At 44.8% G+C, this 25,732-nt stretch overlaps 1 protein-coding gene across 6 annotated transcripts in view; it reads left to right on the top strand.

Annotated features, from left to right (window-relative positions):
• The window catches only part of JADE3 (jade family PHD finger 3), a 97,890-nt gene that overhangs the window by 22,029 nt on the left and 50,129 nt on the right, over positions 1-25,732 (top strand). For 5 of the 6 annotated variants that reach the window (XM_019485130.2, XM_006277453.4, XM_019485129.2 and 2 more), the window contains 2 exons: positions 16,208-16,267; positions 19,283-19,365. In XM_019485130.2, coding sequence (XP_019340675.1) covers positions 16,219-16,267; positions 19,283-19,365 — 132 coding nt within the window. In that variant the 5' untranslated portion in view covers positions 16,208-16,218. Of the gene's footprint in view, positions 1-16,207; positions 16,268-19,282; positions 19,366-25,732 lie in introns of those variants that run through there. The other variant, XM_019485131.2, reaches the window with a different exon arrangement.

The raw sequence follows: 25,732 nt of genomic DNA, 5'->3' as shown, positions 1-25,732 counted from the left end.
GTGTGGTGGTTCTGGCTCTGGCCCCTAGCCAAAGTCAGAGATGCAGCAGCTCCCCTTCCTACCTTGCTGCCCACTGCAGTCCTCCTCTGTTTCTCTTGATCACACACACTGTATAGTCTCTTGTGCTCTCCCCTGGTGTGTGCCCCCTCAAGGCACCCCAGCCCCAACCATGTAGCAGCAACAGGTCTGGCCCCAGTTCTAGTACTCAAATCCAAGTTGAGGCTTTCCCCCTTGTTAAATGTGTGTGTATGTGGGGGACGGACGGATGGACGACATCTCATGTTGTGTACAAGTAAATACGGTATTTTGTCTGAAACCTGACACTCCATTACGTGTTAAGATAAAGTTCTTGCAGATGTTCAGATACCATGCAATCAGTTTCCTTCAATTTTGGGACAGTTGAATTTTTTTATTAGGAGGCAAAACTTTTTGTAGCCTGCATATGTGTTTTCTGAAATGCATTTTTCAGCTCTCCAACCCCTTCCCCTTCTGAAAGATACTTAAAAGGATTAAAATACGAAGCCACTGCTCTGAGGATCTGGTGTCAACATTGCTATGAGTGTATCTAATTATTCAGCCTTGTTGGAGCCCTGCATGCTGGACAGAATTGTTTTCTCTGTCGTATCTGTACGAGTGTGAGTGAGACCAAAATCCTGCCCTGACAAAATATTGCTTACTTTTGCTTTTTGACTGTTGGGGAAAATGATACTGATGTCTAGGCACTTAACTTGCAGCTCGAACTACAGGGAGCAAAGCAAAGAGTGCAGACTTCTATATTTTAGGGCTACTATTTCTAAGTGCTGCGGTGTGCTTCTGTTTTGACAGAGAGTATAAAATGGTATTATCTCAATAACTTCTACCTCAGATATGCTTATTACTTCCTAGTCTGCTCATATGCAGTCTCACTGCCATAACAGATTTTACATGGTAAATTCATGAGTAATGTTTTGATGAACTAAGACTGAATCTAATTTATCTTTTTTTTTTTTTTTCTTTAAATGGTCTCCGAAGTGCTAACAGCAGTAAAGTACTGTAAATCTTCATTGTCCCTTCCTTCCCCCACTGGAATCAGGAAAACATGACCCTCAAAATAGATCTCATTAGTAAGATGCCACTTAAAAATTGTAGTGTGTCAGTTAGGACCATACTCGTAGTTGCTCTCTTGGAGCAAGTGTTTAAACTACCTTTTAGCTTTCAAATACAAACATGCAACAGTTAATATTGACTGTATATTTTGAGTTATTCCTGTGTAAGTGGGGATGAGAAATGGGATCAATTCAGATTTTTCTTGGAAATGTTTGAGATAATAGACTGATAATATCTCACTGGAGAACAAAATGCCAATTATCCTAACCTGGATGAATAGAAATATCATACCTAGAGGAAACAGTGTTATGGATTCTTAAACAGTGGGCCTGGAACTGAGTAGATAATTATTTATAACATTTCCCAAAAGTTAAAGAAATCTAATATTCCCAGAGTGATAGTCTTGGAGAAAAACAAGGAGGAATAATTAAGTGGGTATAAATTAAAAGAAAAATGTTTTGCTTAGCCATCTGTTACCAAGCTAAAGCTCATGCAATTAAAAAAAATGCTACTATCCAAGAACGTTTGCTTTATAAAAATCTTAGCTATAAAGCTTGTTGTCTTAACTAGTGCGCTGTCAAATCTGGAGACTTGATTTTTTTTCCTTTTGAGTCGAGGGAAATCCTTGTATGTACTTTTTCTTTTCAGACTAGAACTATCATGGCCTTTTTTTTTCTTGTTATTGTGTGTTCTTTGTAGCATTCTCTTTCTCACTTTCTGAAAGACGGCCTGAAACATGTGAAGCAAGTTCTTCAGTGGAAGTGTGTGGGCTGTTCTTGTTGAACTCTGATGCTACTAGGGGAAATAGGAATGCGGATGGCTCTGTGTGGCTCCACATCTTAGTGGCACACTGGTAAAATGACAAGGAACGCTTAAAAAAAGTCTACCTACTTGTCCTTTTTCCTAAAACAATTCTGAAACCCATGGATGGAGCACACTTTCAGCTTTTGTAGCAAATATGATATTCTAGGAAGTGATTAAGAGTCAAACATCTTTTTGTATGTACAGAGCTGGTTACATTAGTGATCCTACATTGTCTGGTGTTTGGACTATTAATACTCCTTTGTCTGGACTTGAACATTTGCACTGCAAAGAAAGGATGTGTTTAAATTACTTGGGTTCCTTGAACCATTCAAGTTACTCTTTTTTTCCTCTTCCCTTTCAGTAATTTATTTCTTGGGTTCTAGCAGAGAAGGAAGGGTTCGTGGTTAGTACTTTTTGATGAATGTAAAGTGTGTATGCTTAGCTTTTATTTAGTTTGTCTTAAAAACAGCTTGAAGTCCTAGTGGACTCCAAGATGAACATGAGCTGGCAGTGTGACGAAGCCATCAGAAAAGCCAATGGCACTTTATCGTGCATCAGCAGATGCCACACTTCAAGAAGGATGCGGATAACCTGGAAAGGGTCCAGAGAAGGGCAACTCGTATGGTCAAGGGCCTGCAGACCAAGCCCTACGAGGAGAGACTAGAGAAACTGTACCTTTTCAGCCTCCGCAAGAGAAGGTTGAGAGGCGACCTTGTGGCTGCCTTTAAGTTCATCACGGGGGCACAGAAGGGAATTGGTGAGTATTTATTCACCAAGGCGCCCCCGGGGGTTACAAGAAACAACGGCCACAAGCTAGCAGAGAGCAGATTTAGACTGGACATTAGGAAGAACTTCTTCACAGTTCGAGTGGCCAAGGTCTGGAACGGGCTCCCAAGGGAGGTGGTGCTCTCCCCTACCCTGGGGGTCTTCAAGAGGAGGTTAGATGAGTATCTAGCTGGGATCATCTAGACGCAGCACTCTTTCCTGCTTATGCAGGGGGTTGGACTCGATGATATATTGAGGTCCCTTCCGACCCTAACATCTATGAATCTATGAAAAGGTTAAGAATACCCAGATTTTTTTTCCCTTGCCTGGTTAATTTACCTACTTCTCTATTTAAGAGAACTATTGCTGGCTTTGTACTGACATCACAGAGGATTGATAATAAGTACTCTAGTACATTGGTTCTCATCCTTTGTGTTCCTGTGGCCCAGCTCCAGGTCCTGCTCAGCATCATGTGATGCCTGCAACCAGCTTCCTCCAAACCCTATGCATGGCTTCACTAGCTACTGCCTTTGTGATCCTCTTGCCAGGCATGACAGCTAAGTTTGCATCCTAATACCTCTGGAGTGGAAGTAGAATAATTGCATTTACATGGCAGTGTACATGAGCTAATTATCTTTGCTCCTCTACAGAACCTTGGGGTTTTAGTTCCAGCAGCAGCACTGGCCCACACCAGTCAAAATCCCCAGCCAATGACAAATGCTTCTGTGGAAAACAAACTTAAAAAATCCCTGATACAGAAAGGGATAAAACGGGGATAACAGGAAGGGATAAAAGTTCTTCCTGGCTCCATCTGGCAACTAGCAAAGCCCAGAAGCATGGGATAAACCAAACAGCTACTCTGTTCTGCACCCTGGCAACAGTGAACAACTCCATACATCAGTCACACCCTCTAGTCGAGAGCCAGAACTCCCCTTTCTGAATCCCCTCAATAAACTTATTGCAGCTCCTTTTAATTAATTAATTAATTAATTAATTAATTTATTTATTTATTTGTAACTAAGCCTACTTGTAACGACTCTAGATTGTGGAACTCTCTCTTATATTTCTACTGTGGAGCATAGTTCTCGCCAATAACTACCTGCTTTGGACTGCAAAGCTCTTCTCACGATCTCCCAGTGATCCACGTTGTGGTGGGCTGCAGGGCTTGCAGCTATTGCACTTTCCAGCACACTCCAGGTGTAGATTCTCTTAGACCGTTCCTGACCTATACTTATCCAAACTGTCCTTGAAAACTGAATGAAGGAGATGCCACAACTATCCTAGGCAATCTGTTTTATTGTCTAATTGTTCTAACAATGAAGACATTTTTCTTTATCAGTGGCAGATTAAGATTTACTGGGGCCCTGGGCAAACAGAAAATTGGAGGCCTCCCACACCCCATTATAATAAACATGAATGTATCAAAAAGCATTAATAAACAGACCTGTTAAATGTTTACACGGTGCATTAATAAAGCACAACATGTGATGTCAAAATTAACTACTCTGTTTTGCTACACACAGAACTGAATAAAACAATTGCCTTAGGAAAATGACTCGGATGCATGGGATCGCCATAAATGTATAATAACACGAAAGGACTGTTTTAGTTTTGTGGTCATGTAGACTCTTGTTTGATCTGCTTTTTTTTTAAATACACATTTTACATTGTACCTACAGTACAGTAAACTACTACAAAAAATACAGGCCACACTGATAGCCTGAAGTATGAGTCTAGGATTGCTGTTAGTCATTCTTGCAATTAAAATAAAGCAGTAGGCCCATGCAATACATTTCAATTTTTTTTATCTTTCCCGAAACATTAAACATGTGCTAATCTTCATATACTGTAAAGGTCTCTTTTATATACCAATGACACCTGTATTTTAATGCTACCATCGCATAATTATGTAACCAAAATGTATAGATATATTGCTACACACACACACACACACACACAATCTCTCTCTCTCTCTCTCTGTGTGTGTGACACACACACACACACACACACACACACACACACAATCTCTCTCTCTCTCTCTCTCTGTGTGTGTGTGTACCCACACCATTGCTTGGGAGAGATGCAGGCCCCTTTCTGTTGGCAACATTATTTTGACTCGAACTGTAAGAAGCATCCCGGGGGCAGCAGGATTTCCCTTCTCTGCACCCCAAAGCAGCCCTTGGCAGCAAGACTAAAGCACTGCACGCTGCCCTGTGAAGGGGTCTGGTGTGGTTTGGGGGTGCATGCACACACACTTCTGCTGTGAGTGGCATGTGCCCACCAGCCAGGCTCCAGCATGCTTGGATTCCTGGTCCCTCCTCTTCCCCTGCGTCAGCCATGAGGGAGCTCCACGCAGTGTCTCTGACCAGGTGGATTTGGCTCCAGCATTGCAAGGGGACTCCATGCACACTGGCAGCCCATCCTGAGCTGTCTGCCTGAGACCAGACTCTTGGGAGGGAGGGAGGCCAGGATTGGGCTCCTTACAAGGATGGGGGAGAGAGACCAGCTGGGCAGTGAGTGGCAGGGATGGTGGGGACCCTTGCTGTTGCCTCACCTCAGCAGTCCCCATGGAGCTGTCATACAATTTCCTAGCTGCTGCCTCCTGCCGGCTCCTCGTGTTTAACGTGCAATGGAGCTTCAGTGCTTCACAGGACTTTCTCCTGGAGACTGGGGAGTATGATGGGCCCTGGCCCCAGCCCCTGTCCCTGTCCTCGGGGGCCCTTCGGCCCAAGCCCTGCTAGCTCATGTGTTAATCCACCCCTGCCTAATATCCAATCTAACCTACTTTCCTGCAACTTAAAAGTGTTGCTGTGTCCTCCTCTGCAGTTTTCTCTTCTTTATGGCACAGCCCTTCAGATATTTGAAGACTCTCGCCTTTTCTGAAAGTTGAATATGCCACTTTTAGCTCCTCTTCATATGGCTTGTCTTCCAAACCCTTTATCACTGCCTGCCTTTGCATCCTCTCTAACTTTTCCATGTCCTTTTAAAAATGCAGAGCTCCAGATTTATTCTAGACAAGGCCTAAGGCCTAACCAGTGCCAGGTAAAGAAACACTATCTTCTCCTGTGTGTTACACCTAAAGCTTCTGGTGATGCAGCCCAAACCTGTTAGCTTTTTTTTTTTAATGTATGTATAGTATGCAGTGCCATCAAACTGAAGACTTGCAGTGAATGTTTCTTCTTATTCCTAACTCTTGTTCTGTAGTACTGCCATCCAGCCAGTTGACACACATTTTTCTATTTGTGTGTTGATTTTTTTTTTTTTTTCCTTTCTGAGGTGTAGCACCTTGCATTTGTCAACACTGAATTTCATCCTGTTGACTCTAGGCCAGCTTTACAGTATATCAGGATCTGTTTATATTGTGTTCCTGTCCTCCAGTGTGTTTTCAGTTGTTCACAGTTTCACGCGGTCTGCAAATTTGCTCAGGTAGCTCTCTATTCCAGCTCCCAAATCATTAAACACGTTGAACAGGACTGGGACCAGGAAAGACCCCTGTGGGATTCCACGTGAAACTTCACGCCATTCTGATATGGATCCATTTGTAATTACCCTTCGCTTGCAGTTGCTGAGCTGGATATCTGTCACCTTGCATTAGTTTTTATCTAGTCCTCATTTCTTCAATTTCTTTTTGAGAAAGTCATGTGGGACTCCATCAAAAGCCTTTCTGAAATCTAGCTATATTCCAGATGTTTGCAAATGAGCTTCTTAATCAGTTGCCTCAGTAATGTCCCTGGTGTTGAGGTTAGGCTAACCAATCTATAATTCCTTAGGTCTATCTTTTTTTATTTAAAGAGGGGCACTGTGTTGGACCTTTTCTGGTCCAATCTGGTACCTTGTCAGTCTCCCATGACTTTTTATATGTTATTGCCAAAGGCTTCTGAGACCTCTTGTGCCAGTTCCTAGAGTACCCTGGGGTGAGGTGATAGAGGTATATTTTTTTTATGGCGAGCTGTATGTATAGTAGAAGGGTAGCCTAGTGGCAAGGAGAGTTGTGTAGGACTTCAGACCTGAATTTGAATTACCTGCCTGGTTGGGAACTTCCTGTGTGACCTAGGGCAAACTGGTCTTCATGTGTTTCTCACCCATTTGTAGTGTAGGTATTGTAAGACCTACCTACCTCACAGGGTTATTGTGAGGCTCTCTGATACTGAGAGTTATAGCAGTGAGTGCCATACAAGTACCTAAAATAAGACAGAAAATAGAAAAAAAAGTGTTGTTTCAATGTGTCTAGTCTGCTGTCTTGGTTCAACTTATGTTTGTTCTATTTTTAGTTAGTAGTCACTGATTTCTATAATTAGAGTCCTATTGCAGAGCACATAGTAATCTGCTGGGGATGTGTGCCTATGGGGAGGGTTCATGAGCAGCCTCACTTAATTGGGGTCTTTATCCACTCTTGTTCAGCAGCGGGTGTAACATCCTGACAGTTGACAGAGCTCTGTCGCATTGAATATAACAGTGCCTTGTCTTGTGTCAAAGCTGGTGTTGCTTTTAGACTTGGACTTGCTGAGCGAGTACTTGCTGGGTATAGTTTTATATTTCTGGCGTTTGAGTATTAGAGATTTTTGCTAACTCTTATGTCGGGTAGCCCAGAATTTATCATCTTATGAAACAGATAATAAAGAGTAACTGATTGCATCTCTCCTGGAGGTTTTCTCCATGTGGGTGAATTTCGTGAACATGTAGAACTAGCCTAACTGGTTTCTGCAATATTGCCTCCTACAACTCCCAGTATCAGTTGTGAGGTATGGCATCAGCATCATAGGTGTAGCTAAAGCATGCTGTATCGACTTATCTTCTAGCTGGTGATTAACTCCTTGAGGGGAAACTACCAACTTTTAGGGCAGCTGTTGGACTGCTCTGAACTTTTCCCATGGATGAGGATGGTGCACAGGGGGATTGGAGCCAGTTATTCCTCTCTGATTCACTTGAAAACCCCGGTTTATCTTCTTGGCTGCCATCTCCCAGAAGATTTTGCTTTCGGTTCTTAGAGTAAATACTAGAGAATTGCTCGTCAAGAATGATTGGGTGGGGGGCAGGGACGGAGTGCTGCCACCCACCACCCCGTGCCACCGCCTCCTGGAAACGGGGGCGGGGGAGCTTGCCTCGCTGTCCCTTCTGTTGTGCTGCCGCCACCTCCATCACCGCTGGCCTCACCCTCTTCCCCCCAGCCCTGCTCCTCAGAGGCAGTGGCTGCTGGCCTTGCACCCCTGCTCTGTCCCCTCCATCCCTCTGCCACGGCTGTGCTCTGCACTTGTTTTTCCACTAACCAATCAGAGTGTTTCAAGAGCATTACAGACAGACAGACAGACTAAGCACTCTATTATATAAGAATGATCAGTGAAGTCAGTTGGAGTGTTCTGCAAACTCCTTTATGTTGCTTGTCTTAATTGACTATGGCAAAGCCATTGCTACATGACTTCTCTTCTAAAATCCTGTAACTTGTATACACCAGTGTTGTCCTTTTTCTTCTACTGAAGAGTTGAGCTACTAGAAAGCTTTGCTTTGTCTTTCTTTGCCTAGTAACACAGTGAAGTGGGTACAGAAAGAGAGACTGTTGCATAGATAGGCTCTAGAGCTGTGGCTCCAAATCTTTTCCGGCTTGCATGGTGCAAGTCCAACTTTTCCAGTTGAATATTTATTTGGTGCAAGGAGGCCCAATTCCACTAAGTGCTTATTTAGAGACCTGGTGGAGAAAAGCAGCACCAGGCTCATTAGGAATAATAGTGATTGTGTGTTTTTTAATTGGAATTACATTTTTAAAAACCATGCTTTAGGGTTGTTGGTTGTAGCTGTGCTGGTCTAAGGACTTAGGCCAGGGTAGGCAATTATTTTGGGTGGAGGGCCACTTCCTTAGTTTTGGCAAGCCATGGAAGGCCACATGATAGGCAGCCAGGGGCAGATAAATATTAATTTTCTAAATTTTTTAGGGGCCCTGCGGGCTGGATAGAATGACCTGGTGGGTCGCATCTGGCCCCCAGGCCGTATTCTGCCCACCCGTGACTTAGGCAGACAAGGTTCTTTGGGTAGATGTGATATCTTTTATTAGACCAACTAAATAGTTGGAGAAATTATTCTTTGCAAGCTTTTGGAAGAAAGATGTTTGTGCCTGAAAGCTTGCAAAGAACAATTTTTCCAACCATTTAGTTGGTCTAATAAAAGATATCACATTTACCCAAACAACCTTGTCATTTTTAAAACCACAAACTTCTGTTCTGACTTAATATTTTTTCTAAAAATATTACATTATAAAAGGTTTTCCCAAATCACTATGGATAGCCTTGGAAAATCAGTTGGAGGAGGCCCTGTTAATCAGTGGTTGGTTGTGAAACTAATGACCTATACAATACAGTACTACAGATTTTGTTATAGGGTTTTAAAAAACAAATTGGTGTATGAATGATGCAGTATACCCATCTATATTTTGGTATGAATCAGTGAGTTGCATTAGCCTCAGGTTTTTTTTTTTCAGAATTTATCCTGCTTAAATCAGTACCACATTTGCAGCAACTGAAATTTTAGAATTCACTGGTAACACCCTACCATGGCATTGAGTACATCTGATTTCCATACTATGCCAATAAGCCCAGCATTCTTTAATGCAGATAAGAAAAAAAAAAAAAAAAAAGGGGAGAGACTGTTCTGCTTTTATTCCTTAGCATGAGCTGATCTGTTCCAGGTAGAAACTACATTCTTTTCTACTGACTTATGAAGAACCACTTTTTCTTTAAAGTCCTCTTTTATGAGCTTTGTGTCTTCATAGTGTTAGATTTTATTACTTTTTTTTTAAGAAAAGATGTTACTGCTTTTTAGCACAAAGTAGTTTGATTGATGTTCCCTAGCGTAGATCTGTTCTAGTATCCAAGGCACAAAATTCTGTTTTGTGTACAGGGAAAGGAAAAATGTTACTTCATTTTCAGGATAGGAAAAGGAGTAAGATTTCACATGCAATTACTTTTTTGAAGTACATGGTAAACATCACTTTATCCCCAGTTTCCTTATGAAAGAAATTGACTGGTGTCAAGTGTTTTTGTTCAAAATGACATAGTAAAGGAGGCTTCATGATGATCTGGCCTACAGTCTATGGATTGGTGGAACTGGGATTTGAATAAGGAGTTCCTGCTTTCAGACCCCTCCTTTACCCAATGACCTAACATGGGTTTTTCCATAAGTTGGGCCAACCTTAAAACAATATTTTGGACTTTCTTTTTTTCCCATTCACAAGCCTGTCTCAAGTGTCTAGAAATATGTCTGTCTTTTATCTTATCTCTAAATTAGTTAACCTTTTGAGCCTGTAATTCTGTATAGTAGAATTTACTAGACCAGGGTGGGTGATTATTTGGGCTGGAGGGCCACTTAAGGGAGTGTTGGCGAGCTGTTGAGGGTTGGGGGGGTGCAGTTGATCCTATCTGGTCTGCTGGGAGCCTGAGGAGGGAGGGCATCACAGCACACCTTCTCCTCCTCGGCTTCCTGTTGGTGCTGCATGGTCTTGGCATCGCCACCAGCAGCCAGGCCCTTGCAAGATGGGGTGTCATGCAATGTGCCAAGTAGCCAGCCCGCCCACCTGCTGCAATGAGCTGCTGCCGCTGCCATGCTCCACTGGGAAACGGGGTGGCTGCCCTGGGCAAGACCAGGAACAGGGGCGCAAGCAAATTGAGAAGGGCAAGACAAAAGGGTAGGACCCTGAGAGGCCAGCAGGGGTGAGCAAGGTGGAATCCAGGTGGCTGCTAGGGGGTGACTTGGCTGCCCCAAGGTGTGACCTGTTACAATAATATACATGGGGGATACCCCTTCTGGCAAATCACTGAACACTTCAGAGGACATTTTAGCTGGCCAGAAGGTTAATATTATTTAAATACTAAAATGGTTGAGGAAACTTCTGTAGCGCTGACTCCTTCTTTGCATTCCTCAAGAATATCTTGTATGTGATTTCCACTTAAGAGTTCCCCAGTGGTGAGATTTCATGCTGTCTGTGCTGGGGCCCTTTGAGTGTTATGCTACAATTGATTGACTGTCAGCTGTTCCTCCCGCCTCTTCCCCTCTCCACTTGGTCTTCTGTTGTTAAATAATAGTCCTGTTAAATGTGTTCTCTTTCAATTTTTTAATGACTTAGTCCTGATGACTACACATGCTTTTTGTTTTCACAGCCAAAGCTGTGATTATTATGGCTTATTCATTATGCAAAAGTCGGGAGATTGAGAAGGTGAGATTTTCATTTAGTGGCTGCATCCCCCATGCCCTCTTTACTTTGCACTATTGTTCGGTTTTCAAACTTAATAACACCTCTGCTTAATAACATGATCTTTGGATCCATTAAACACTTCTGAGAGCAAAAGTAAACACTCAAAATCCAGAGTAGGATTTCTCTAAGTAGGATCAAAACTTGTGTGAGTAAGAGGTAACAATATTTAGAAAGGGCCCAGTGTTGTCCCTCTCATCTGGGGAGTGCTTCCATGTTGTTCTGTTTGCACATTTATTCTACCTCTGACTGCTTACCATTTAGTGGCATGCGTGTTAAAGTTAATGTCCATGGCTGAGACTGCCTTCTAAATTTGTTTTTGAACAGAAAACCCTTCTTGAAGTATGGGAAGAAAAGGTCTTTTATCCAGTATGGAATATATTAATAGCTGAGGCCAAACTAAAGAAAAAAGTGTGATTATTTCTCTGTATTTTTGGTGAAATTTCTGTGTTGACATGTACTGCATATTACAATTTGATGTTACAAGGTTAGAAAAAGATTGTGGTAATCTTACTAATTGCAGTGACTCAACTAATAACTTTTGACAGTAGATTTACAACTTGTTTTTTGCAGGTAAAGATTTGGGGAGGGGTGGTCAGGGGGAATCCCAGTATGCTGGAGACTATAGCCTTGTATATATGGTTACTATGCTAGTGGCTCCCTTTCTTCTTCGCTGGTAGCAGCTGACCTGTGGCTGTTCTCCTTGTTCTTGTTTCTGGACATGGCAGTTCTTGTTTACAGCCTTGATTTCAGTTTCTGCTATTCTCTTTGCTATTGAATATTTTTCTGAGTATTTTGACAAATAGGCCTTTCTCAGGTGAAATCCATGACCCTAAACATGGGAACCTGGTTTCTACTTCTCATCCTTTTCAGTGGGTCCTACCCTTTATGGTAAATAGCCTGGTCAGGAGGCATCAGTTACTCCCGAGTAGGTCTACACTAAAAATTTGCAGAACATGTTGCATCTTATGCATGGCTTTCAGGGATTACCTTAGAGTTGTCACATCCACCAAACTGATTTGGACCTACAGGTCATGTTCCTTGTAAAAACCATGTGGCAGTGGTTTACTGGTGACTTTGATCAAAATGGTCTCAGTAGTGGTATTTGTTCTAAGTCCTAAAGAAATTTGAATTATGAGAACTTCTATTGGTTGCTTAAGACTGGTATTGGGAAAATTAGACATGCTGAGGTGTCACCCTTTTGGGGTGAAAATATTTTTTTTTTTATGCTTTGTGGTAGATGGGAATTATAGGTGCTGCCAGACAACCATGCTTTACTGGAAGAAGCAGTGTGTTAGTTTGACCTGGCTTTACAGGGTTTGTTTAGATTGGGTGCTTCAGCGGAGCTTTTTGGTGCTTTGAGCTAAAGCCAATTCAATTAGCTATTAGATAAAGGCCCCACTAAAGAGCCCAGTCTGTATAGATGTTGAGTGAGCTGGGCTCAGCTCATGTGGTGCCTCTTCTGTGCATGCACTGGGCTTGGTACAGGGATACATGGAGTTTGAAGTAAAGTGCTGGTTTATTAATTAATTAATTTTTTACATCTGTAAGCAGCCAAAATGTTTCCTGTACAAGTTACTTGGGGCAATTTCTTAGCCTTTTCTATAGACCTTTAGTTTAGCAGCCCAAATTTTAAACGCACACTGGGATACGATATTTGGCCTGTCTTTCTGAGGGTCACCCTGCAGTTATGGACTTGATCTTGGAACTGGCTTGGTCCCAGCGTGTGAGCTCACACAAGTACAGTCAGGAGGTTCACTCCTAAAAACATGTTTCCTCAAAGGACTATCCAGACAGAATAACTTCAGCTGCAAAAGAGCAGCCAAGATGGGAGCACTTTTATTCTTCTTGTGTTTCAGTACTGTGGCATGGCAATATGCACAACTCCTGTTGCATTAGGTGGCAAGGTAGCTGAGGGGGCGGCAGTTTTTATATCTGCCTGCTTTGTTTAGTTGTGTGGGTTTTTGTTCACAGCTGTTGTAGTTTAGACTTGGACTGGAATCCAACTATGTTGCTGCAAAGGGATGCCCTTAGTGACTTCTTTCTAAGTCCTTTGGTGTAATAGAGGTGTAAATCCCCTGCCTTAGCTGTTACAAGCATGCTCCAAAAAATCCAATTAACAGGCAAAAAAAAAAAAAAAGGTATCCCTTTTAACCATGGAACTGTCATTGGAAGTATGCTGTGGACTTCAGCACTTAACTGCTCTCTTTGATTAATCTATAAATGAAAGTAGCTGTTACTCTTGGAACTTGCCACTCCAGTTTGCACTTCTCTGTGTAAGCTATAATTTAAATTCCTATCTCCTGCCTTAGTGTCTAGCTGTGCTAGAGGTAGACATACAAGTCCAGGCTTTATGGATTTACCCCCATTACAATGGTATCCTTTAACATGACATTTAACTTGATTTAATTGAATGTTTGTGCTCTTCAAACAGCTTTATTTTGTAGCACAGCCGCAAGACAGCTTTATAACTGTCTCTGAAGACTTGTAATGGATAAAAAGTGTGAATCCCAAGCTTTCAGTGCTTTAGAACAGGTCTGTTCAACTCCCCAGCTGTTGGGTGCCACAGGTCTCTCCAGCCCACACGTTACAGGAGCCATCCCTGGCTGCAGCCTCCCCACTGTTGCATCATATGGATGCCCTGCAAGTCCCCTGGGTCTGGTCAGCCAGGCTGCTCTGTCCCTCACCAAGGGGTGGGGCAGGACATGGAAGCTGGAAGAGGGAGGGGGAGCTTGGAAACTCCAGTGGCAGCAGCAAGGGACAGTGGTGGGGTAGGGAGGGAGTGTGATTGTGAGTTAAGGCCTTGCAGGCTGTGTGCAGCCCAGAGGCTTCCAGCTGGATATCCCTAGCTTAAAACAATTACTTAAAGTTTGAGGTGCTCATGGGAACAGAAGAGCATGCAATCACACTCCTTATTTCACTTTTACTAAAAGATTTAATGCTTAATACATCCTTAGAATGATCACTTTAACACTTGCCTCCTTAAAAAGAGAAGTTTTGTAACATAGCCAGTAGTTCAACAACCTGGGGGACTTCAACCAAATGGAACATGTTCGAAAGCTGAGCGGCTGCTTCAGAGACCACCCTGTCACACTGGGAACCTACTCTCTTAATTTGGAAAGGCTCGAACATCTCTTTTGATTTTCAGTGTGGCACATAGGAAGGTCTAAAAATAGATAGGTTTCATTTGGGCCCTGTTTGGTCAAAACTAATACCTTAAACTCCATCTCCTGGGTTGAGGTAATTTTCAGTAGCCACCTTGCCAGCTGCCCAACAACTTAACACTATATCTAGCATCCCTACAAACATAACACCTCAAAACTTATTTAAGTAGGAGCTTGACTAACCCATCCACTTGTTAGCTCCCATCCCTCTCCTAGCCAGAGAGATGCATGTGATAGTTCCCTGACCTGACTGATGTCAACGTAGTCCATAGCTGAAATCTGTAGTGCTGGAAAATCTGGTCCATCAGCATCATGTTAAGATCTGGTGTTCAGGTAGGTTGTGGCTACTTATATGCAGCCGGTTGTTTCTGTGTAGAGCCATCTGAGGCTAATTAATGTTAAAACAAGTAAATCATTCCATGGTGAGAATTGGGTAAAGCCTGAAAAATACAGAGGTCTGATTTAGTTTTTCCTCCCAAGACTGTGCAGTTCATAACTATGTTTAGGAATATTACTCTGGGGCATGTGTTGTTGTTATATTAACTTTGCTAGCAACTGTGCCTTGTTCTGGCTTGTAATGAAATAAGCACTGTCTATTACTGTGCAGAGTTGTACAAATGCTGCTTCAAGTTCAAGTCTCTGTGTTCTTACCTTAAAAATATCCTAGTTTGTGTTTAAAAAAAACCAAAACAACAAAAAAGACTTCTTTTTAAAGAGAAGGTGCTACAAAAGGACATCTAAAAATAGATTTTGTAAATTCAAGCATAAAACTTAAACATAAAACTGGTGGAAAATTTCCAATAAATGTAACAATTCTGCTAGAAGTAGTACTTAAATAATTTCCTTGTAGTTATTTCAAACAGGCTCTCCTCATTTGGAAACCCTGTTTGTCCCATGGATTTTTGGATACTCTCAAGAGCCATTGAACCCTAATGTGAAGTGTTAATACAAATTTCACTGCTCCATTTTCATTAGTTTTTATAGGAAGGAAGTCTCATTTAGTGTCAGGCATGGAGAACCATTTCCAGTACAGTAAACGTGTTTATGTATTATTATACCTTTCAGTTAAGCTCGGTGAGCAATTATGTTATTGAGGTGCAGATATCCAAGGTCCCTAAAATTTCACGAGCTACTATCCTTGTCTCTTCCATTTAAAAAAAAAAAAAAGACTTCATGCTTATTCTTGCTGAATGGTGCTTAGCCACTAGAAACGCATCCCTTCCCCTTCTTTCCATCTACCCACTTGTTCTTTCAAACCTATGGAACTTTTCCTTTCCATTTCATTGTATTTAACAAAATGCCCTAATGTTTTGTATGTATTATAGGAGGCAGATGTAAAAATAGCTTTCGCTTGGGCATACAGACCTTTAAAAGTGTATTTAGGTTTATGCTGACTCCTCCTTTTCGGTTAGATTTTTCCTTCCTCTCCCTTAATCTTTATATTTGTGTGTAAAACATTTTAAAAATAAATGTATCAGTTGACTGATTTATCAAATTAGTAGTGGGGTCATAGTAATTATTTAACACCTTCAATTGATTACTTGTACACTTTTCAAAGGGCATTTCTGGTATCCAAGATTATCTTTTAATAAAATTCTGATCTACTAATTTAAGTGACCTGTTCTTACATGTGTTTTGTACTTTTTATATCTAAAATGTGCCATATAAATATGCCTTTATATATTTACATAGGCATACAGTATTTTATTATTTGAAGGTGGCTATGCTCATCTCCCAGCATCATTTATAAAGTCATCTTATTTCTGAGCCTCCACCCATTTCTCAGTTAGCAACTGCCACCATGGCAACTCTTTTGGTTGAACAGATGGGACACTGAGTCTCATGGAACAGCCTTAGTTGCTTTTTGAGAATGAGCTGGCAGTTTGAACTTGCTTCTAATTTTTTTTTATATAATTGTACTCTTTCTAATCACAGTGCAGTCCAGTAGGTATCTACTGTAAATTCATAAGTAAAAGTGCAAACTGAGATTCATAGAGTAGTTTACATTAACAGAATTTAGTGGCAAAATGCAAAGGATGTTGATACTTGGAAAGAGGAGCCTGGCCTTGTCTGTCCTGTGAACCAGCAGGATACACATAGACTTTGCTCGTCTCATGGAATGGTTGCTATCAACTTTTTTCTTTCTCTTTAGGATGCGTCAGGATGAAACGCCACAGGCATCTAAGCACCAGTGACAGTTCAGACAATGAGAGTAAGTAATACATACTAGTCTTTGCTTGGTCTGTCACCCCCTGTGGTTTCCTTTTATAGTTTGAGGGTAAACTGCTTTATCTCCTGTAATCGTTTTGTTTGTTTGTTTGTTTTAAGTTTGATTTATTTGCCTTTTGCTTCCTCTAGACTTCAGTATTATGAGCTTTATTGTTAGAGATGATTAAGAATTTCAGGAGGAGAGTTTGAGTCTAGTGCAAAATTTAAGTATAAATGTATACATCCTTCCCCTTTTACTAGTTGATTTTTTAACCAAATACTGATTTACAAAGCAAATCTATAAAGTGGTCTTCTGCTCCCACAGTGTCTCAAAGGAGGACTTGTGATGGCAGAAGTAGAGAACCATTTGAGCGATTTGAGATGAGATACTTTAAACTGGTGTACTTCAGGATTATTTTTATTATGTGAAGTGTGTCTAGACTAGAAGTACACCGATATATGGGTTGCTTATTGGATTGGCACTGATAAAAGGAAAAGTAACATTATCAGCTTTTTTTGGTTGGTGTAGACAGTAATGTCACTGAGAAATATAATATGCCATCTGGCTGGGGCCCCCAAGCGCTGCATGCATGCGTGCAACCGCAGCATGCATGTGGCCAGGAATGCAGCCAGGCAGCGTGGACTGTGGTGCCCCTGCAAGTATGTCTGTGGAGGGGAAAGGGTGTGGGGGAGCGAAGGGGCATGGTGGGGGGACCAAGACCTCAATGGTGAGGGAGGGAGTGGGGTAGGGGCTGGGGGTGCTGCCCAGACAGGGTGGTGAATGGGACTCCAGGGAGTAGGATGGAGCCATGGGTGACTCGTCCAGGGGCACAGAGTATGGGGGAGGCGCGGGCAGCTCCCTGCCACTTGTCACACCCCTAGGGGAGGCATGATTGTGCATGGGGCAGAGGCAGGCTGCCCACTGAGGTTGGGGCTCTCCACTCTGCCTTTGCCCTGGGAGCTGCACTCTGGGCCGCGCATCCCCTGCCCATCCAGCAGCAGTGGTGGTAGCAAGTTGTGCCTTCTGCTGCTGGGCAGGCAGGGAATGCGGTGTGGCCAAGGCCTGCCCCAGCCCCGCTCCCTTCCTCGCTGCTGGGGCCTGGATTTGCCCTCTCCTTCCCCCACAGATTTACCTGCTGGGGGGGGCATGTGTGTGCATGTCTACACACTCAGTGCCCCCCCCCCCCCCAATAATTTTTTCTCCTGCCTGTGGTAATTGGCTATTGGTATAGGCCAAGAACATCTTTATTGGTGTGCCCCTAGTCTAGACCATATTAATTGGGCATTAAATAAATGTCAGCTGCTCCATACAGAGTTGCTTCCTTTGCCCCCTCATCCTACAGATCAGCTTTAAGGATTGAAACTTCCTGAAGTGGTAAGACTGGTTACCAAGCATTTGTAATAATGTATGTCTTGACGATTCCTTGAATACTTTGGTTGGTTGCTGCTAGAGGTGTACCGATACATTGGTTTGATCTTGGATTGGCACCGAGATAAAGAAAATTGGCTGTCTTAGAAATGGGCCTGATTTGGCTGATAAATGGCTTGTGCATGCACGCAGCTTCAGCGCAGTATGTAGGTGGTGAGGAGCACAGCCTGGCAGCGTGGAGAGCTGTGTGCAGCTGGTAAATCTGTTGTGGTGCGAGGGAAGAGGTGGTGGGGGGCAGATCAACACCCCCTGGGGTGGGGTGCAGGACAGAGCTATGGCTTGTCCAGTGGGGGGTGGCTCCTGCTGCTGCGTGCATCCTGGGAGGGCACTGGGGGTGCCCCCTGGGATCTGTGTGGGATGGGCCCCGGCTGTGGGTTGAGGCTGCGCTGGGCTCTTCCTGGTGGGGGCTGAGCTGGGCTGTGCTTGGGGTGGGCGGTGTTGGTGTTGGGAGGAGGGGCTGAGGGGTCTATGGCAAATTTTGGGGGGGTTGCAGCCTCCCCGTAGCCCCCTTTCAGTGACTCCACTGCCCACCCCAAGCGCAGCCCGACCCAGCCCCTGCTGGGAAGAGCCTGGCTGCAGTCCACCCTGCCTTGCCCCACGAAGACCTGGGGGCACACCTCCCCCCCGTGCCCTCCTGGGGTGTGTGCAGTGGTGGGAGCCACTCCCCCCTCCCTTCCTGAGCCCGCTGGATGAGCTGCAGCTCTGTGCCCCACCCTGCCCTGGGTGGGCAGCGCCTGCCCCAGCCCCACTCCCTCCCTCACCATGAGGGCCTTGATCTGCCCCCCCATGCCCCTTCCCTCCCCCTTCCCCTTCCACCACAACAGACTTACCAGCTGCACACAGCTCTCCATGCTATATCAGAAATCGGATCACTATTGGCCTATATGCCGCCTAAAAAAACGGCTCTTGGTGTTGGCCCCAAAATCCCTATTGGTGCATCCCTAGTTGTTGCATTTTCTATTACATTGGCATACACAGATGTTTTGGGACAGGGACTTTATCAGTTTTTGTAAAGTACAATGCCCATCTATACTTTCTAGGTAATGAAACGGTATTTTTTCTTTTGATTTAATAAATGTTTCACACAATGACCCAGCATCCCAATGAAAATTGCCATACGTTGTCAGGGTATTGTATCATAACTCTTGTGCGCCAGGGCAGCTTAATTTAACATTATTTTGTTTTTGTAGTCTCTCCTTTATTCTTGGAACTGGGTTTTTTATTCTCTCCTCCTTCAACAGACTTCCTGTACTTCTTACCCTTTCTTACTTATTGCCTTTATGGAATGGGAAGTGTAAAAGGGCACTTTCCCTTTTACTTGGACTTTGTGCATGTCAGGCCAAGTAGGGTGCTCTCACGTGATCAGTGTATCATTCTTTCTAGTCTCAGAAAGAACAAATAGCAGGCATTGTGATCAGATCTACAGATTTCATGAGAATGTTTTGCATGCAGCTATTTTAGAAAGATGATTTCTTGGTAGTTAAAGTGCCTTGTCATTTATGGAGAACTTATGTGAAATTCAGTGGGTTACAAACTAAGCTCTTTAAAAATAATAAAGAAATAAAACATTTTTTGTTTGTCTTGAAACAGGTCCTTCCACATCCTTTTCTTCTTGTTCTAAGTACAGGAGCAAATCAAAAACACCATCAAATGAACAAAAGAAACCTGCTGAGGTGAGAACAAATGGTTAAAGTCTACATGTGTGATGCAAAGAATCTGGCTAATGTGTATCATTTTTATTTTTTTTGTCTCAAGCCTTGAATTAGGGAGGTGGGGCATAGGGAAGAAGGATTGTCCTTGTGAACTGTAAGTTTCTAAATTTGAAATTCTATACTACCAGGATGCAAACAAGGAAGCTTTGAACTGTATCAGGGAGGCAGTGCTGCTTTTATTGGCCAGAGTAACTGTCAGGGCTGCAGGTGGCAAGCCCTACCTCCTTTCTCCGATGGTTAATTCAGTTTGAAAGTGAAAAACTGTCTGTTTTGGTGATGAGTAAGTGTCAAACGGGGAAGTGTTTTTTTGGAGGGTAATGCAAACTGATAAAGGGGATGCTGCCTTCCCCTTTCAGAATGAAGCCCTGAGGCCATTTTAAAGGACAGGAAAGGAAAGAGCACGTTTGCTCTTTGTGCACAGTGATCTCTTTGGTCTGAACATCTCCCCTATAAATGTTACTCTTTTCTGCCATCCCCTGCTACCGCCTGCCCGCCCTATACATCTGCTACCAGTTTACTCCTATCCTCCATTTCTCCTGCCAACTTAACCAGGCACCTGACCTGTCATCCAGTCCATTTTCTACCTTCTCAGGAACATTAAACCTCTTTATTCCCAGGCTGAGAATAATTCTACCTTGTAGCTTGCCTCTTGCTCTTCCTAGCCAGGGTAAGGATGTACACAGACCTCTTCCCTTTTTCCTATCAGATATTTTTCCCTTCCCCAGCCCAACCCTCTAATTCTGCTCTATATTTTAGAGTAGTTGACCTGGCATTTGTGACCAGGCTGCATCATGGGACACCACTCCCCTCTGATGGGGAGGGAGGTGGCCTGCTGCTGGGTATGCAACCGGGTTTGGTTCTTGTCAGGTACTGTAAATGTGTCGAGGTGGGGCCTGAGGGTACTGGCTTTTGGCTGGGCACCAGCATCTTTCCCCAGGTTTCCCTTGTAGCCTCTAGCTCTGGCATTTTCGTGGGCAGAATCCAAGGATGTGATGCAGAGCCTGAGGCATGTCTGACCCCTGCCTTCTGCTGTGGGCAGCAAGACTGTTAATGACTACCTCTAGCACAGGCCTGCACTGGGCAGTGGTGACAGTAGGTCACAAGGATGGAGCAGCAGCAACCCAGGAAGCCCCATGTCCTTAGTGGAGCTGTAGTTGGTGCAGGATCCAGGGCTGGAATAGTGGCCATGGCCCCAGGAAAGGAAGAGTGGGCTGGGCTCACTTGGTCCCTGAGTTAATTCTTCTCCAAGCACTGGTGCCCATCCTGAAGCAGATCCAAGCACCTTCCAACCCTAGCATCCCTGGGCAGAATGTCTCCTGTCATTGGGAGTCACCAGGGCTTGGCAGCCTAAAGCAATGAGTCTGGGTGCCTGCTGTGTCACAAACAGCTGTGGTCCCTGTGCTGAGCTGGCTTCTGTGCCCAGGGCTGGGTGGCTTGGCAGGGCTTCGGCAACCCCTAGTGCTCTCTCCCCGCACTGTGTAGCTGTCCCCCCAGTACTGAATATGTAGTCTGGCCCTTATCCCAGTGGACACAGAGCTGCTGAGCTCCTGCTCTGGGGTAGTCTGCAGACTAGATTGAGCACCATTGCTCTTAACTTTGGCCCGCAAGAAGCAGGAGTGTTTGTAGCAAGAAAGGACTAACTGCAGGTACCTAATGCTCTGCTTTGGTAGTGCTGAATACAGCTGACCGTACAGCAACCTATGTTCATTGCTCTTCATAGATCGCTAGTTCAGGTGCTGTAGAACCAGACTCCAGTGACTGTCAAAGGTGGCAGCAGCTGTAGACATACCAGTCAGCAAGCGCTACTGTAGCACAGCCTTTCCACAAGTATTTCTCAAATAGCTGACCGCTGTGGCTTTATTAGTAGGGCTTTGTTCCATTAGCCCCTGCTGGCCAGCTTGCCTGTTTGAAAGCACCTCCAAGTGTGACATCTTTGTTGCATGTTAAAGCAGACTAATTATTAGTCACAGGGAATTGTGTGGACCACTTGTGACTAATTCTACCTGCTCTTCTCTTCTTCTTCCCTCCCCCCACCTGCCGGGGAGAAAAAAACTACACCCACAGCGTACATGCCAGTATGACTATTGGTGGCCAAAAGTAGTGTGAACTGATAGCAGGGAAAAATGTGTTGTTTCTATAGAATTTCAGCTGTGAATCTCTGGTTTCTAGGCAGTGGTGCATCACCAAATAATATATTATACCAAATAATTCCTCTGAGCCACTCAGCTCTTCTTGTGCTAAGGATAATGTAAGTGCCTAGATTGCATTCATCCACAAAGATCTATACAGTGGATGTCTTAGCTCTTGTTGGGGGCACAGACAAAATGTGGACTACTTTTCTGTGACTATCCCAGTGTCTGCATACCGCTTGTGAAAAGTTAAGAGCAGGTGCAAGTCCCTTGATTTAAGTATTGCTACTGACTGAATCCACTTGGTTTGATGTGAAAGGTTATTGTCCAATACAGTGCAGGTTGACCTTTTTGGCAGGCATGCCACAAATTATCTCAGGACCCTCTGTAAGTGCCATTCCGATCTCTTTCTGGTGCTCTTCTTTCTTTGACTCACCAAAAGCATATGGGAACGTCTCCTAGCTAAAAAGGAGGCGTACACCCAATGGAAGGGAGGGGCCATCACCATGGAGGACTATACCTCTGTTGTTTGGGGCTGTAGTGGGGTGGTCAGGAAGGCCAAGGTGGAGATGGAACTGGGACTAGCTACCCAGATCAAGGACAACAAAAAGTCCTTTTATTAAATACATAGCGGGTAAAAAGAAGGTACCAGGTAATGTGGGGCCTCTGCAAGACACACTAGGAAATCTGGTCGTCACACCAGACAGCAAAGCTAACCTATTTAACAATTTTTTTGCCCCTATTTTTCTGAGCAGGGACCAGGTCATCCCCCCCACCAGGACCCCCGTAAACCCCAGGGGAGGCACACCGAGGTCTAGGGTCAGAGAGGACCTGGTCAGGGAACTTCTGGAGGGACTGGACGTATTTAAATCAGCAGGTCCTGACAATTTCCACCCCAGAGTGCTGAGGGAATTAGCAGAGGTCGTTGCGGGACCCCTGGCACGGCTTTACAAGCGTTTGTGGTGCTCTGGCATTGTGCCAGAGGATTGGAAAAGGGCCAGTGTGGTTCCCATTTTCAAAAAAGGGAGGAAGGAGGACCCAGGAAACTATAGGTTAGTTAGTTTTACCTCGGTGCTGGGTAAGCTTTTTGAGAGAGTTATCCTGGCGCATGTCCGCGACGGGCCAGCAAGGGAGGTTATGCTTAGGGTCAACCAACATGGGTTCGTTAGAGGCAAGTCCTGTCAGCCCAACCTGGTGGCCTTCTATGACCAGGTCACAAAATCCTTAGACACAGGGGTAGCAGTGGATATAGTCTTTCTGGACTTTAGGAAGGCCTTCGACACACTCTCACCCGATTCTCATTAAATAACTAGGGGACTGTGGCGTCAACACCTACACAGTCAGATGGGTTGCTAACTGGCTGGAGGGCCACATCCAGAGTGGTGGTGGACAGGTCTTATTTGACTTGGAGGGATGTGGGAAGTGGGGTTCTGCAGGGCTCGGTCCTCGGGCCCACACAGTTCAACACCTTCATCAGCGACTTGGGTGAGAGGGTAAAAAGCACCCTGTTCAAATTCACAGACGACACTAAGATGTGGGGGGAAGTGGGCACGCTTGAACGGAGGAACAGGCTGCAATCAGACCTAGACAGGTTACAGGGGTGGGCAGATGAGAACAGGATGGGTTTCAATACTGATAAGTGCAGGGTAATGCACCTGGGGGGGAAGAACCAGCAGCATACCTACAGGCTGAGGAACTCTCTTCTTGTCAGTGCAGAGGCAGAAAAGGATCTTGGAGTCATTGATGCCAAAATGAACATGGGCCAACAGTGTGGGGACGCGGTCAGGAAGGCCAACCGCACCTTGTCATGCATCCACAGATGCATCTCAGGCATGTCCAAGGAGGTGACCCTCCCCCTCTTTGCAACACTGGTCAGGCTGCAGTTGGAGTACTGTGTCCAGTTCTGGGCGCTGCACTTCAGGAGGGATGTGGACAGCATTGAGAGGGTCGAGAGGAGGGCCACTCACATGATCAGGGGGCAGCAGGGCAGGCCCTACGAGGAGAGGCTACGGGACCTGAACCTGTTCAGCCTCCACAAAAGAAGGCTGAAGGGGGATCTAGTGGCCATTTACAAACTAGTCAGAGGGGACCAGCAGGCATTGGGGGAATCCCTGTTCCCCCGAGCACTACCAGGACTGACTAGAAATAATGGTCACAAGCTGGCAGAGGGTAGATTCAGACTAGATATCAGGAGGCGCTACTTCACAGTCAGGGCGGCTAGGATCTGGAACCAACTTCCAAGAGAAGTGGTGCTGGCTCGTATCCTGGAGGTCTTTAAAAGGAGGCTAGATGAACATCTTGCTGGGGTCGTTTGACCCTAGTACTCTTTCCTACCATGGCAGGGGGTCAGACTTGATGATCTGCTCAAGTCCCTTCCAACCCTACCAAGTATGAAACTATGCTCCCAGCCCTGTGCTCCCTGCCCAGTCTGCTGGTTTGCTTTCACTTCCTTCCCTTTTCTCCCTGCTCAGTTTGCTGCTTTGCTTTCTGCTCCCTGCCCTATGTGCCACTGTACTGCCTGTCCACTCCCTCATTTGCCATGAGCCATGTCCTCTCCCCGTCCCCGCCATTTGTGGCACCTGTGCTGTAGGTTGGCCTCCCCTGATCTCATAATATACACCATACACGCAATTTTTTTTTTATGTTTAGTAACATGTTCAGCAAATGTTAATTGAAGTCCAGAGATGTGCAGACACATTTTAAAGGAACATTTTGAACATAAGCCAAAGCTATGTAGTGGCCTGTTGCATGCAACCACTAAGAAGGCCAACTATGTTTTTTTTTTTTTAATTTTATTTTATTTTACTTTTTTTGGGTTAGATATTCAGCATTTAATAACCTCATGGAATCTTGGTTCCCAATCTTGCAAGCTGCTGAAATCTTGCAGCTTTTTCTGTGGTTTTGCTCTGTTACAGTTACCCTGTCATTTTGCAAGTGTTTGGGCAAATAGGAACTGAAATGAATAAGTATTTTTTTAAATCTTTGTTGCTATTTTAAATGTGCTGTTGTGCCATCCCTTTGCTGAGGCACCCTCTTTTCACTCAAAAGAAAACTCCCACTTTTTTTTTGCTTCCACTTCAATATGCTTCCATGCAAAGGAATTTTCTTGTCACTGCTGTCTTTGCTTCAGTTTTTTGTAGAGGTGCACTGATATATCGGTGCCATATCAGATCGGCACCAATAAAAGGAAAATTAACATTTATTAGCTATCAGCTTTCGTTGGCTGGTGTAGCTGATAATGTACCAGTAAATATAATATGCCTTCTGGCTAGTGCCCCCAGATGCCATGTGCACGTTCGTAGCCATACAGTTAAGTCTGTGTGGGCGAGGGAAGAGGCATGGGTGGGGCAGATTGAGGCCCCCAGCGTGAGGGAGGAAGTAGGGCAGGAGCAGGGGCTGGGGGCACTGCCCATCCCAGGGCCAGGGCAGGAAGTGGGGCAGAGTTGTTGGTGGCTTGTCTGGGGCAGGGGGTGGAGCTACTTGCCACTGTGTGCACTCCTTGGAAGGATGGGGGGGCATGTGCCCCCACAGATTTGTGTGTCCAGAAGAGGCAGGCTGCCTGTTGTGGGCCACTCTGCTGCCTTTGCCCTGGGAGCTGTGTGCTGGCTGCCTGTCCCCTGCCTGTCTGGCAGCAGTGGTAAGTTGTGCCTCCTGCCACTAGGTGGGCAGGGGATGTGGCATGGCTCCTGGGGCAAAGGCAGCAAAGTGGAAAGCCCCAAGCCCACAGTTGGCAGCCCACTTCTGCCCTTGGCCTGCTTGGCTTGGTTCCTAAAAGCGTCCCTGTGCTTAAAAATGGTGGTGGTGACGCTTGAACAAAAAATAATTTGACAAGCTTTAGTTCAAGTGCTCCTCTTGCCATTTTTAAGTGCTGGGACGCTGATCCCCTGGACAGGTGGTGTTTTCTTCGATCCTCCTGGTTTGGGGCTATAGGCTGAGGAGGGAGTGAAGGATCGAGGTAGTCATCGTGAAGGCTTCGGCTTCTACAATCATAGTCCGCTCTTTGGTGTGTGAGTCACTGGTCTGTTGGGAAGAGACGGCCTCCACCTCACTCCACTGGGGAGGAGGCTCTTCTCAGCCAGACTGGCTGACCTGCTCAACTGGGCTTTAAACTAAGCCCGCTGGGGGATGGGTGGATAACCACCAATGCAAGTCCACTAGGCATCTACTACATAACCAGCAGGTTAGGGCACTCAAGGGAA

The sequence above is a fragment of the Alligator mississippiensis genome, chromosome 1 (assembly GCF_030867095.1).
Source record: "Alligator mississippiensis isolate rAllMis1 chromosome 1, rAllMis1, whole genome shotgun sequence".
Taxonomy (NCBI): domain Eukaryota; kingdom Metazoa; phylum Chordata; order Crocodylia; family Alligatoridae; genus Alligator; species Alligator mississippiensis.
This window is presented reverse-complemented; position numbering and strand designations above follow the sequence as displayed.